Source organism: Mycteria americana, chromosome 7 (genome assembly GCF_035582795.1).
Source record: "Mycteria americana isolate JAX WOST 10 ecotype Jacksonville Zoo and Gardens chromosome 7, USCA_MyAme_1.0, whole genome shotgun sequence".
Classification (NCBI taxonomy): domain Eukaryota; kingdom Metazoa; phylum Chordata; class Aves; order Ciconiiformes; family Ciconiidae; genus Mycteria; species Mycteria americana.
In genome coordinates this window covers 25,887,799-25,902,618 of record NC_134371.1, presented here as the reverse complement: position 1 = coordinate 25,902,618, position 14,820 = coordinate 25,887,799, and the positions used below count along the sequence as shown (strand labels likewise).

The 14,820-nt window shown below is 42.2% G+C and overlaps 1 protein-coding gene across 1 annotated transcript in view; it reads left to right on the top strand.

Annotated features, from left to right (window-relative positions):
* YEATS2 (YEATS domain containing 2) overlaps nucleotides 1-14,820 on the top strand; it is a 51,949-nt gene that overhangs the window by 12,145 nt on the left and 24,984 nt on the right. The window contains 8 exon segments of the mRNA XM_075507458.1: nucleotides 1,059-1,170; nucleotides 2,750-2,794; nucleotides 3,837-4,023; nucleotides 5,716-5,955; nucleotides 7,861-8,019; nucleotides 10,245-10,348; nucleotides 12,992-13,099; nucleotides 14,167-14,340. Of these exon segments, the coding sequence (XP_075363573.1) occupies nucleotides 1,059-1,170; nucleotides 2,750-2,794; nucleotides 3,837-4,023; nucleotides 5,716-5,955; nucleotides 7,861-8,019; nucleotides 10,245-10,348; nucleotides 12,992-13,099; nucleotides 14,167-14,340 (1,129 nt within the window).

The following is a 14,820-nucleotide window of genomic DNA, read 5'->3' as shown; positions in this document are numbered from 1 at the left end:
ATTCTTGCTCCTTTGGACAAGACAGCAGGAGGGTGCCTTCAAACTACTTTGTGTCTTCCCAAATAAATTATTTTGCACAGGACATTCAGCTGCCTGCCTGGAGGAAGCTGGGGAGACTGCCTAGGTACAGAATGGCAACTTAATTCTGGCAAAATTAAACTGACTGAAAGGCAACTCCAGAAAGGCATATATGAGATAAGTGTTGGTAAAGCTCACTAATGTTTCTGAGAAGGTAACTCTAAGCAGGACAAAAGCAAACTCCTTTGTATTTCTTGTATAACATACTAAATTACACTTGACTGCTGTCCTTTTGTGCCCTTCTCAGTTTCCAGTATCTGATGTCAGTGCTGTTTGCCACGTGTTTTAATACTGTCTAGTTAGTTGATTTCTTCTTGCTGCACAGTCTCGGTCATTGTGAACATTAATGTTCTCGACTAAAAATAGCCTTTAAACCTCTTGCATTTTGTTTTCTTGCAAAACTACATTTGGGATTTACAATAGCAACAAGCTGAAATACAAACTAAGTAACAGTAAATGTTAGAGATAAATATGCTCTTCTTTTTCAGCTTGGAGAATGACAGTGGTTGAGTTAGCTTTTCCTTGTTGTCTGTTATGTTGTTCTCTTGGCGTTATATGAAGCGTGTGCCTTCTTGCTACTAGACAGGGAATAGCAGAAAGTGATTGCAAAATGCTGCATTGAAAACTCACCTTGCAGCTGTGTCCTAGGAGCTGACTTGGGGTTTTTTGAAACAAGTATTTTTCATTTGGCATTACACAGCCTTCCCCCTCCCCCCCCACCCAAAGGCGTTTGTTTCCCATGTGCTCTCATCCAACCGTGTTTTGCCATTTTCTTCCCTGTGCCCTTGTACAAAATAAAAGTATGTTTTCAACTGTCCAGAGCCATAAAATTCTCATTTCTGTGATTGCATTCTCTCTGTGGTGAAGAGCCTGAAGATAGCTTTAGTTGTCGGAAAAGCAGCCTTTGGCTTTCTGAAAAAGAGGTAGGTGAAAGCTATATCAATTCTGCATCCAAAATGTGAATCACCATTTGTTTCCAGAGAACCTCCGTTTCATCTGACCAGGAGAGGCTGGGGAGAATTCCCTGTGAGAGTCCAAATACACTTCAAGGATAGCCAGAACAAGAGGATCGATATCATACACAATTTGAAGGTATTTGAACAAAATATTTGAGAGAGAGGCAATTAAATGAGCTCTCCTGCATAATGTAGAAGAGGCTCTACTTGTGTGTGTGCTTCTGCCTCTCTCTGTTGTATGTATGTTCTGCTGGTTATTTGCACATGAATAGTCGAGCTGGAGAACCAAAAAAGATCCAGGAAAGCCTCTTACCTTGGCTATATTGGAGGCCATACTGTAGCCAAGGAACCCAGCCTTGCACAAGCTGGAACTGATTCTGCTCAGAGCAGCAAAACATTTACCTGTTGTTTCCCTCCAGTCTGAGATTTGTATCATGTTCTCACTGGCTTTAACTTGACAGGGTGCTGCAGGGCTATCTTTCTGTTGGTAAAGTGATTACTATATCTGTTCTGTTCCTTCAGCACTTGCGCATGTCAGCTAGAGATTATCTCTGTTGGTAGAGTGGGCAGGGAGGAGCTGAGATTCCCCGTTCATTCCTTGTTCCTTTTGAAGAAAGCTTTCTTTTTCAACTCATTCACCTGTCCTGTGACACTCAATAGGATTTATAGTATGCAGCAGTCCTGCAAAACTACGCCATTGCTCTTGTTTTCCTTTTAATTAGTAGTCCCTAGCGTTAGTGGAATTAAGTCCTGAGCTGGTTTAGTTTCCTGTTTCTTTGAGCAGCATGATTAGTTTTATTTAAATGCTGCCTGCATTAATGCATTTGCTGCTAATGTAGATACCTCATCGCAACCCCAAATATAGACAGCAGAGAAGGTTGGAAATGTTCCCCTGGAACTTAGGGACATTTAATGCAGATGATGAGTAAAATATATTTGGAGAGCTAGAACTTGGGGAGAAATTGGTAACAGTATGATGAACATTGTGCAGCAAAGGAAGCCCAGCCTACAGAAGAAAACTGAGCCAGTCTGTGGCACACAAGAACTCGAATCAGCAAATCTTTGTTGTTCATGTACTGAGCCTGTGGCAGCTGTGAGGTGATGTGAGTGAGCTGAGCCCTCCTCCGTGGCTGGCAGCTTGTCTGCCCCTGAGCTCCAGGACACCGGTAGCCTGTCACACCCAGCTTCTCTCTATAGGTATCTTAATAGATGCCTCTGGGATTTTCTGCCTCGTTATTATTTCCTTATATTGACTTCAGGAATGAAAAATGACACCCCTCAAAGGCTTCTCTTAGACTGAAATTACAATTGCCCCATCCCTGGAGGTGTTCAAGGTCAGGTTGGATGGGGCTCTGAGCAACCTGATCTGGTTGAAGATGTCCCTGTTCATTGCAGGGGGTTGGACTAGATGACCTTTAAAGGTCCCTTCCAACCCAAACCATTCTATAATTCTATCCCCCCAACAATCTCATTTCCTTCAGCTTTTTTGCTCCTTTCCACTTTAGCGTAGGCTTTGGGTTGTGGTTGGCTTTTTTGCAGAAGAGAGGGTACTAAACAGAGTACACAGATTTCTGACACTGTGGCCTCAAAATATTTGATGCACTGCTGCTCAACTTGCATAGATTCAACCCCTTTCAAACAAATTGTATTGTAAATTCTAGCTAATATATGGCTTTGCCCTGATTAATATAAATATATTGTATTGTTTTACCCAGTTGGACAGGACCTACACAGGCTTGCAGACACTTGGTGCAGAAACGGTGAGTCAGTGAGTTGTGGGATGGATGTTGTACTTTGATTCCCTTAAGGATGTTTAAAAAGAAGAAGATACATGGGACTAAGCACAGTCAGATCCATTTGATTTCACAATTTCTGGAATGTAGATTTTGCTCTCTTGTTAAATGAAATGATTATGACACCTTGTCACTATTCATGACAACCATCATTTTTTCCCCTTTCTAGTTCAGGGGAGACTGTTTCCAGCTCTTCTTTCATAAAGAACTTAACTTGTACTACAGTTTTAATTCTTATTTCTTTGTGGATCTTCTGGTACCAAATGTTTTGATTTGCATTCTGATGTGCTGCAGATCTCATACATAAAGAATTTAAGTTAAAGGGATCACCCAACTATCCTGCTGAAATTTTGCAGTATATTAAGTACTTCTAAGTTTCTGCATCTGTCAAGATTCAGTATTTTCATGGAAAATGAACTCTTAAAACTTAAATAAATGAATTAATAACTCATAATTTGCTATATTCCTAAAGGTTTTTTCTATTATTTTCCCCTTGTTGTACTGTAGTGAATGAAAATTTTTATGGTGAAATTGCATTATTTCAACTTTTCAGTCTGTGGAGAAAACATTAATGTGAGATGTCTACTACTGTGATTACCTACTCTTCAAAAGTGTACTTTAATGTGGTGTGTTTCTCAAGGCCTTATCAGAAAAGGCGAGCTGCAGTTTTGTGCCTGTCCCTAAGCGGGTGTGCAGTCCTTTCCTTAGTGGGATGCTTGGAGCTGAGCTCTGTATTCCGTACAGTGTTTGCTATTCAGATTTCCCCATGGACTGAGAGATGTACTATTTTCCCATGGCGGTTAAATGTTGCAAGATTTTTGTCTTAGCTCAGGTGCTGCTGGACCTCTGGGAAGTCTTCCTGAAACAAATGGAAGTTTTATGCAGAGGTGGGAGGAGGAGAGGGAGAGGTTTCCAGACATTAAAATAAAAAGAAAAAGCATAGTTGTTTTCACTTGTGTCTTTACCTAGCTGTAAACATTGATGTCATCCTTTCTCCGGTTTCTGGAAGGTAGTGGACGTGGAGCTACATAGGCATTCCCTTGGCGAGGAATATCTCTTCTCCCAGTCTTCGGAGTCTGACCTTTCTGACGTTCCTACATCTTTACCGCTACCATTGAGTATCCCAGCACCAGTCAAAGCTTCTTCACCAATTAAACAGTTGCGGGACTCCAGCCCAGACGCTTCTGTGGACAAAGGTAAAGCGAATGTGTATTGGTGAAATTTGAGTTCTTGGAACTTCAGCTCTTCCGGATACATCCTCTTAATTGCTCTTTTGGCTTAAAGGTTGCCAGTGCTACCTGCTCCTTGCTCACCCCAGATGATTATTTCCTGAATGTACTCTGAAATGCAATTCGGAAATTGTTATGTTTTATTTGGGTTTGGGGGTTTTGTTTTTTGGGGTTTTTTTGAAAGCTGGAGTTTGTGAGTGGTCTCTGTTTTGCTAAACATAGTGAATGTGGAGCTTTATGCAGCAGATGTAGTTGGAAAAAAGGTTGTTGAATAGCACATGTAGTTTTGTTCCTCGCAGACTGTTTTCAGAGGGTTTTTTAGGTTTCTGAATGTTTTGGGGACTGTGTATAGATTTAAGGAATTGGTCTAGTGGTATGTTCAGTTACATACATTGGTGCCTAAGATGAGTTGACTGTGGGAGGAAAAAAAAATGTGGGAGGGAAAAAAAAATATCTACATAACTGTGGTGCTGAAAATAGAAAGTGAAAAAGACGTAGTGTACATTTGTCCGAGGGATGGCATCTGTGCATGTTATGCTCTCATTCTCACCTTCCCCTGTAAGATCAGGAAATGCAGTGCCCGTTGCAATGGGCCACCAGTTGATGCCTTAGGGTCATTTGAGTTGCCTGAAACAAGCTAGTGCTGGCCACTTGGGCACATTGTTCTGATTTTTAGTTTGTGTGAAGTAGGAGAAACTGTGCCTCTGTTAGCTTTATTTTCTGAAATATACGGTGTCAAGGCTTACATGATAGACCTTGGTTTACTGGGCTGAGAAGCAAGGATGTCTTTTATGGTTTGCACATTTTAGTATGAGAACTTGCTGGAAACAGCAACTTTATATTTCAAAATAGGGTTGCATGCAACGTGGTCTGATACCTTTCTTGGTTTATCCTGACACTCCTGTGTTCAAGGAATGGCTTTAAGCTAGTTTCTTGTATGGTAGGTGCCGTAATGCCGCTGGCGGTGTTCTGCCTCAGCAAGAAGAATGTGCACCATTTAAATGCGGTATTTTCTGGTGGCCAACAAAGGAGAAATGCAACCAAAGTTTAAATGCACAGGCTTTTTATTCAAACAGGAAGATACACAGCAACTTTAGGTGAGCACTGCTACAGCAAACAGGAAGGAAGTAAACCTGCCTCTTTCTTACACTGACAGGCAGTGACTTCTCTTGTCAGCTCCAAGTTAATTGATCTCCTCCTACATCAGATAAGGTGGATTCCTTAACCCAGGTCAAAAAGCAGTAGGTGGTCTCCTTGTGCTCTTACTTCAAAAAAATGCACTGCAAGATTCTCTGCGAAGGAGATCCAGTCTGTCCTGTGGAGCCCTAACTGAGGACGCTCGAAACTGCCAGCAGCTTTTGGTCAATGGAGGGGTTGTTCCAAGAAAATGTGTAAGAAGTGGCTGATCACCTGCCACAGCTGAACAGGCTGTGCAGCATTTTTTTTTTCTTCTGTTCAGGGACAAATCCAACAGGCTTGTGCAGGAGGAACCCCCTACCCTACTTTCTCCCCATTCAGTGCTGCCCACCAGTTGCTTTTCCTTCCTTCCTTTGAGAGCGTGTTTGTCGTACCTGAGTTTTGTTTGTGTAGAGAAGCACAGTAAGGAATTAGATGTCTCAGCCTAAGAACTATTTCTCTTCTTTTCCCTGTTTTAATCAGGATTCCCTGGGAATGCTGAAACCGAAAGACATGCCACGTTTTATTCCCTGCCATCTTCGATAGAACGGACTCCCACCAAGTTAGCCACACAGAAAGTTGCCTTTGGCTCTCATGGAAATTCAGCTTTTCAACCTATTGCAGCTAGCTGTAAAATAGTGCCTCAAGGTCAGAGTCCAAGCCCTGCAGAGTCGCCAGGAAAATCCTTCCAGCCTATCACCATGAGTTGCAAGATTGTATCAGGTGAATGTTAGTTTACCTATCCGAGTGCTTCACCCTGGAAAACAAGAGCGCGAACCAGTTGGACTTTTTTTGTGTCCTTCCCCTGATTTCCTGCCAATGTTTGAACATCAGGCAGTAGGAAACTCTAGAATAAGGAGCTATACACATTTCTTAATGTTCAAGGAAAAAAAATACAATTGTGAAATGCTTCACATCAGATCAAAAGCAGGATGAGAGCTGTTCTCTCCCTGTTCACCAGTGCTTTTAAGTATGAAAATGATAGTCTTTAACTGGACTGCTACCCACAGAAAGGCCCAGGCAAGGACACATCTTCCATGTGGGGTATTTGTATGTGGGAAGAAGCCATTCTTCTCCTTCCCGCTTTCAGACAACTGGGATGGATTAAGAAGAAATTTTCTTTCTGATTATTGGGCAAATAATTAGGGCTAAAAATTGTAGACTCAAGTGGTCCCACTTGTACTTGTGATATCTCCTCAGATGGAACAGCTTTGGTCTTCCTCTTCCAAAAGTCCACCCTCTGTTGGATAAAATTGTCAGCTGACTGCAGTGAGCAATGTGATGCTCTTTTGATAGCTTCTGAACCAAACGTGGTCAAGGTGCTGTTTATTCATTTCACTTATAGTCCCTTCCCTGCCTGGGCATGATGCCATCCACTGGATGATTTTTTACATCAGAAAGTTTTAATGTGCAGCTCACCATGTCACATGTTGTGAAACTGAAAGATGACCTGTTACATCCTTCATTTTGTCGTGTTCAGGGTAGAGAGGATGAAGCACCAGCTATCAGTCTGTGTGGTTTCTGATGATCTGCTCCCAAATAATTTTCCTCAAGTGTGCCTGGTTTGTCATTGGTGTTTTTTATTAAATTTCAGTATTTTTCCTTGACATCTTAAAACTGTACTCAGGCTGATTTAGATTTGAACCTATGTCAAGTGCTTTCTTCTTTCTTAATAAGCTCTTCTCTTGATCTTCTTTTCCCAAGGCTTCCCAGAAAGCAAGAATTACAGGGGCCATCCTATCTTTCTTAAAATCCTTGGACTATTCTCTATTGATCTTTGCTATTTAAATGTTTCCCTGCTAAATATTTTTCCAAGGCTCTGCTGTCTGCTGAGAAGTCACCCCTTTCAGATTTCAAAAGCAGTTTATAAGACATGGGCATTTTATTTGATCAGCATTTATGTTCCACTTTAATTGTCAATCACTGTCGAGAAAGCAGATTAACAGGCAGTTGAAGCTTAGTGTGCTTGCTGCCATCTGTTTCTCTGATCACTTTCTTGCCTGTCCTTTTCTCTGCATTTCTTGTTTACTCCCTCATGCAGCTTTTTTCTTCTCTAGTTTTCTCTCTCCTGGTCCTCTTACCCAGAAGTTGCACACTTTAGAGTTTTCTTTCAAGAGCTTCTGCTGTAGTGAGAGCAGTGAAGAGACAAAGAGTGTCCATGCCTGTCTGATGGCTGCTGTGTTGCACAGCTTTTTTATGTGACCTCGGTTCCTGGCTCTGGATGCCTGTACTGTGGGCTCCACAAAGGAAAGAGAGCGCCTATCAAGGAGCTCAGCTCTCTTTCTTCATCTCTTTGGGTGGATTGGTCTTGGCAGTGAGAATGATTTAGGTAACATCCCTCAGGATTTAGGGATGGACTAGATGGCTTCTCAAGGTCCCTTTGAACCCTGCTTGTCCTGATAGGCAGGGAATGTCCAGGGTAGGTATGAGCCATAGTGCTTAACATGCCTTTTCCTTTCTTTCTGTCTCCTCTTTCCTTCTCCAAGTCCTGTGATCTCGCTCAGGCTGGCAATTGCATCCTCAAAAAAATGTTCCTTCTCTAAGCCATTTAAATAAGTACTACTGTTGCTATATTTTTATGTTCTCACAACATTTACAAGATAGAAGCATTGGACTTTTTTTCTTAAGGTTCTCCAATATCGACCCCTAGTCCATCTCCGCTACCTCGTACCCCAACCTCCACTCCGGTGCACATGAAGCAAGGCTCTGCTAGTTCAGTCATTAATAATCCGTATATTATTGTGGACAAGCCTGGACAGATGGTTGGAGCAGCAGCCACAAGCACAGGTGTGTAGTGTGATCACAGAAGGCAGTGGCTTAGTCTTACCCATTCAAGTTTATTCTCCCTTTAAAATTATTAGTATAATAACTATTTCAGCTTGCGAAGATGGAAAAGTACTCGGCAGAAGAGGGAGGTATTATTGGTTTGCACAACTGGCTGGTGTAACTTGGTTAAGGGTATCTCAGACTTTAACATAACTTCCTTTAGGAAACAGCACATAGTGCAAGGCCGAATTGAATTTACAGATACCTCTTCAAAGAGAACCTGTTCTTTGCAGGCAAACAGGGAAGAGGATAAAGTAATGTAGACTGTGGTGCACTGAGATTTAAACAGAGACAGTGCACAGGTGGTTGGGTGAGGACTGTATTGTGGATATGGGCAAAAAGCATGGAAAGCTTGCAGTGACTTGCAGATCAGTCTTAAGTTCCAGTGTATGGTGCTCTAGATGTGTTGAAGTGGTTGAGTAGACCCAGGTTACCAGGTTAACAGCTGTGTTAGTTTCTGTTACTGCTCTCAACTTCTGGCTGGTCTGATTCCAGCTGGTTTGGATTCCTCTAACTGGATTCCCTTGGTGCTTCAGTGATGACATAAGCCTAGGGTCAAGGGGAGGACTGAACTGCAGGAGACAAGTGATGGGTATGGGAGTCAATTGGTAATCTTTGTGTCAGGGCTGGAGGAAAGGTCACTCAAAAGTCATTTATTTGTTGTGATTTGTGGCCAAGAACTGCTGTCTATTTAAAAACACTTGTTTGTGTATGCGTGTGTGCTTGCCAGCATCTCAGAAGGATGCTTAGAGCCGTGTGGTGAACCGCAGCATCCATGTAACATGCAAACCGTTCACTGGGCATGGTTGGAAAGTCCAATAATCCTTCTTGTAATAATGGTTCCTCCTATTATCTGAGGGAACACAGCTGTCATGTCCATTTTAACTTCGTCACAGAGGGAATTGGTAGGGCGATGATAATCATAGATTAATTTTTTAAAGTATGTTTTGGGGCTTTCCTGGTAACACTGAAGCTGTTTCACCAATAGGGGTTTTTTGTTTGGTTAGGGGTTTTCTGCCTTTTTTCTTTTCTGTTTCTTCTTTACCTCCAGCCTCACTGTCTACTCTGTATATATGGTTTATCATGGTTCGGGTAACTTTCATGTTCTCCTAGTAGAGATTTGTACATGGAGGATAGGATCTGTAGATGTGCCAGATGGTTTGGACATACAAGTCTTAATGCCACTAAAGGTGTGGTTTCCCACTACGTTAGTGTGATGTAAGTACAGACTGGCCTAGAAGAAACTGCCTGCTGCCTCTCCTTACCCTGCACTCCTGCCACTTCCCCCGTATCCAAGGGGTGAGATCTGAAACTTCATGCTCTGTGAAAACCAACCTTCCCAAATGTCGTTATTGCGAGAAATGGCTGCTCATTTACTTTTAAATATAAGTGCAGATCGTTGTACAACCATATGAGAGACTATTACCATGTTTTCGTGTGTGTAATCCATGGCTTTGGCCTATCTTACACAAATGAAACTAAAATCAAACCAACAGCAGTAACAAAACTGCTGCTGAGCAACAGTGTTGTTTATGCGCTCTGATAATGCAGGGTGAGTTTACCACTGAACCCCCATCCATCTCAGTGGGTCAGGACAGTGCTGTGGCGCACGTCTCCGTATGATGATTTTGCAAGAGCAGTCTTCCACAGACAGGGGAGCCTATGTCTTCATTCCCTATTTCTGTTTCTTCCTTTTTCCTACCTCACTCTGTCCCTTCCTCTTGTTACTCCTCACTTTGTCTCCCTCCCTTTCTGGCCTTCCTTTTCCCGCCTCCTCCAAGCCTTCGCCTGTGCCAGTGCCTAAGGCTAGCGTAGGTTCAGAGGGCTTCTGGGCAGTGGAGGATGTTGCATCTGCAGCAGAAGTTCTGACTGGCAGCTCATTTACTGTCCTAATTTTGCATAGTCACACCTGTAGCTGATATCTTCAGTGTCCCAGGAAGGTGCCTGACCATTTGCTTGCAGCAAACAGAGCTCTGAGTGGAGAGTACCTTCTCTCGGGTGTGGATTCTGCAGGTGGAAATTCGGTAGTAGGTTTGTTTTGTTCCCATGCCAACTCCCACTGACGGACCTCATGGAGAATACAGTCAAAATGAAATGCCGTGTTTCTTGTTAGAAGAGGTTTCATGTGTTCAGCAGCACTGCTCCTCGTCCCTCACCTGACATCTGCTTTATTTCCCGATACGCAGGGAGCCCAACCAGCAAACTGACCAGTGTTTGTCAGGCCTCTCACGGAACTGGATCTCCTGTATCAAAGACTCATGGGACCAGTTTTGTCACCTCAGTTGTCAAGGTAATGTTCTCATTAGGTGCATACTTTCCATTTAAAATCCAGCTTCCTGTTAAATAGGGCTTTTTAGTATTATAAATTCTGCATTTCGGGCAAGGTTTTTTTGGTTGTCATTTCATATGAAGGTTTACTGTGTCTAACAGATGGAGCCATATGAGAACGTGGTAGTTATACAAGATCATATTGTCATTTTGTGCAGCTCTAATTAGACTTGCCTACACCTCTGTTAAAGGCACTGCTCTTTTGCTTTTCTACGAGGAAATCCATGGAGGGCATAGCTCTCAAAGTGTATTATCTTTCAAAAAAGCTCTTCTCTAGCTGACTTTGATCTTCTTCACTTTGTTAGTGACAGTACGTGATTAAACCAGAGGTGCCTACCTCAAAACCTTCACTCTGTTCATTGTTTTTGTAGAGTAGCTGCTCCTAACAGCCTGAAAATAGCTCATTTAGTGGTTTTACAACTGCCTGTATTTAGAAAAATAGTTGTGTAAACAGTGGAGTAACCAAATGTGTAAACAAACAGTGATAAATAGGGTTCATGCCTCTGATCTGCAAAGCCCAAAAGGTACAGAGCCGAACTGTCTCAAAGAAAATCTCTCCCACATCTTGTGCTAGAAAGGATATTTCTGGCAGGCAAGTGGTGTCAGTGAGGCTCTTTCTGAAAGCAGCTGATGGGATGTGCTGCTGAAAACAGGAGTGTTTCCCTGTCTCCAAGTCACAAGAATATTAATTGTGGATATGGGGGGGCAGGGAAGAAGGTTTGCCAGTCAGCCTGCAGAGAGCAAATCACTTTACATTTGGAACTGGAATGCTTCCTATGTCTGTTAGGGAAAAAGTGTTGAAGATTGCCATCTGAAGCAATTCATTTGGAGTAGTGTTTTAAGTGTCAGGTGTGCAGCTAAGTGAAGCTAAGTTTTAAGTGTCAGGTTATTCAGCTTTTAAGAGCCTGTCTGCTCAGATGGATTTCACCTAACTATGTTGAAAACCATTCATTAGTCTTTATTTTTCACTGATTTGGGACAGTTCTTTCTGAAAGGTTTTCAATGAGTCATAGTAGGCACAGGTCATTAGTAACAGTTGAATTCTGTATTTCCAGGGCAAAGTTAAAAACTGAAGATATTTAAAATATATATATATATATAAAAATCATAGCTCTGTAAACAGAAATGTATTTTGATTTATGTCTTCTGGTTGGTGGAAAAGCTGTAATTTTATGGTTTCTTTAAAGAGGAGGGTGTGTCTGATAATTCAGTGTGATATTACAGATTGTGCTTAACTCACCACTTTTCATCTCTTCACTATGTGCTAGTTTTCTCTGTATTTTTTTAATGACTTAAGGCTGTGTTTCCTCGGCCACTTGAAAATGACTGATATGCAGGCTGCTGTTGAAAGGACTGGTTATGCCTCTAGCCTTGTCTTCACACTTCCCCCTGTTGGCTACCAGTTGTGCAGCAATGTGGTGAACCAGAGCAGACAACTAATCTGGTTGAAAATTAATCTGTTTTCAGCCATATGTGTCAGTACAAGGAAGACGGAAGTATTAGGTTAGTCTGAGGGCTTGCTTTCTGGTCATGATCCAACCCAAGGATGGGCCAAGTGACTGTGAAACCACGGCTTTGGAGTTCACATTGATTGTAAAAGAGTACAATTATTTTACTTAAACAAAACAGAACCATAACAAACTTCCTCAAATGCGTTTGGCTTCTCTACCAGCCTCAGATCCAGGGGTGCTGGGTGCATGATTTTGCGGGTGTGGAAATGTTTTTTACTCCATTTAGTTAGGTAGCATCACTGTTTCTGCCAAATAGTGAGTTCTGCCTGGAAAGACTGTGTGCCATTAGGTGTTTCTAGTTATAGGAGAGCAAAAACTCATCTGAGAGAATTTTGCTTGGAGACTTAAATTGAACATTTTTTTTTTCCCCTCTGTAACTTGTTTCTTCTTAGATTGTCTTCTCTCTCTGAGATTATGTATAGAATCACAGAATGGTTGAGGTTGGCAGGGACCTCTGGATATCATCCCATCCCACTCACCTGCTCAAAGCAGGGTGAACTAGAGCAGGTTGCTGAGGAATGTGTCCAGTCGGATTTTGAGTATCTTCAAGGCTGAAGAGTCTACAACGTCTCCGGGCAACCTGTTCCAGTGTTTGATCACCATTCAATTTAAAAAAAAAAATAAATCTTAGAGTTAAATTCCTGTGTTTCAATTTGTGCCCATTGACTCTTGTCCTTTCATTGGATACTATTCAGCATTGTCTGGCTCAATCTTCTTTACACCTTCCCATCAGATATTTATACACATTGATAAAATCCACCCTCAGCCTACTTGAATTTTACAGCTCTGAAATGCTTTGTGTAAAAAAGTTGGTGGGGGAACATGGGTTGATTTCTTTCACCTGTGTATTATATGGTAAGAAACGGTTACTGCTGTTGGAGATGTAACTTTCCGAATAAAATTTGCTTTATAGGTTGTATTAAGTGTGTTACACTCCTTTTACTTAAGTGTGGACTGATTTTGGAAATGGCTTATTTGTACAGGTAATTTGGGACTGTGCAGATGGTCCATGCTACCCTTTATTAGCAGTTACTTGTTTTATTTCTTGTATTGGACATTTCACTGATTTTTGTGCCATGTCTTTCTATTTGCAGCAGGAGGATTCTCTGTTTGCCACTATGCCACCCCTTTGTCCCATTGGGAGTCATTCCAAGGTGCAAAGCCCCAAATCGGTCACTGGAGGACTTGGAGCTTTTACAAAGGTATTCCTCTCGGCTTTTTTGCTGGGATAAGGAGCGCAGTAATGCCATTTCATGCTGACTTGTGCCACAAACTGTAACTTCCAGTGCATATAAAACTGTTACTGGAACCAGTATGTCTTGCTGCCAAGGGCTCTCTAGCACACCTCTCAAAAAATGTATCTTGTTTTCTTTTCTTTTCCTGTGGCTCTACCATTCCTGTGATCTTTCTTTTTATCTCCTCTTTCATCCTTTCTTGTTTTTCTTTGAATCACTATCGTATTGAGGCTGACCTTTTTAAAGCTATTTTTTAGTGGGATACAGTAAAAGTAAACTGCAGTAGATTTATCAGGAGCTTCTTAAAAAATGCTGTAGTGATTTCTGAATGTCAGATGTTGCCACTTGTGAGTACATTTCCTTAAATGTTACCATCTGGAATTTAAAGTTGTTTCTGGCAATATTAGGTGATCCAAGTAAAAGGTGGAAGAATGCTTCCTACCAGTTACAGTACCTACAGCAATCTAACGCAAAAAACCCAGCCTTTCTTAAGTCACTGATCTTAGCGATTAGATTTAGGGCCTGTCACAGAGAAACATAAAATACGCACACAAGAGAATAATGTCAGCTATAATAATTTACAATATCTATAGCTATAACATCAGTTGTAATTTTGCAGGATAGAAAAAAAAATTGAGGTTTAGAACATGTTCGGAGCAGGAAAGTGCTTAGAAATTTGAAACCTTAAGATGCTCCTGAGATGTAGGGCCTGAAGAAGTCAGGTCTGGCCACGTCCATTGTTAGTATGACTAGTAGTTGTAATATTACTAGCGATTTCTGTGATTCTGTAATTTCTATGAGCACCTCCCAAATCTGGAATGCTTTGTAAATACAGACACCCCACACACACACATTTGTATTTTGGGAGTAGCCCTCATCTTGGAGCTGAGTTAGAGAGTCCACCTGTAAGAACCATGTCTGAGTTTACTGACTGTTGCCTGACCTTTCTTGCAGACAGGCTGTTCCAGAAATGATTCCCAGTGATTTAAGGTGTTTGCTTTTCTTATTATTTATTATTTCTTCCTATTTAAAAGGTGATAATAAAGCAGGAGCCGGGAGAGCTGCCCCAGCAACCTCAACTGCCAGTGACAGGGACAGCCACGCAGACCTCTGTGCAGCAGTATGTCACTGTAAAAGGAAGCCACATGTTAGCCTTGTCACCGCAGAAACCGGTCGTGAGCACAGGCGAGGGGACAGTGCAGTCTAAGGTATGAGGCACTTGGGCATCTTTGGTGTGGTGCAAGCTGGCTTTCTTGTGGTTTCATTGCAACACGTCATGCTTCTCTCAAGGGTGTAGGGTTGCTTCTGTCTCGGACATAGGCAGCAGCACCATGGGTAGCTAGTTTCCCCATGTGCACAGAGTGGCTCATACCCTGCTTACCTGTAGTCCCTGAGAAGGGAGCAGAGTAAGCAGGTGCTATTGCATTTTGTTGTGTACAGGGAACATCTCCCACTTCCGTCTAACCCATTGCAATAGTGGGGTGGGGGTGGTTTTGAACTGGGGCCTGTCAACCCAGAAAGTTGGCTGCTATCACCAGCTCTTGCTGAAACTCATCCAAGCCTTTCTGTAAGAGAAGGCAAATTCTTTCTTTGGACTGCAGGCCTGCAACGAAAAAGAACAGGACAAATAGGGAGTGGGGTGGAGGCTGAGCCAGAACTAGCATGAGGTGGAAGCAGTCCTACTTGAG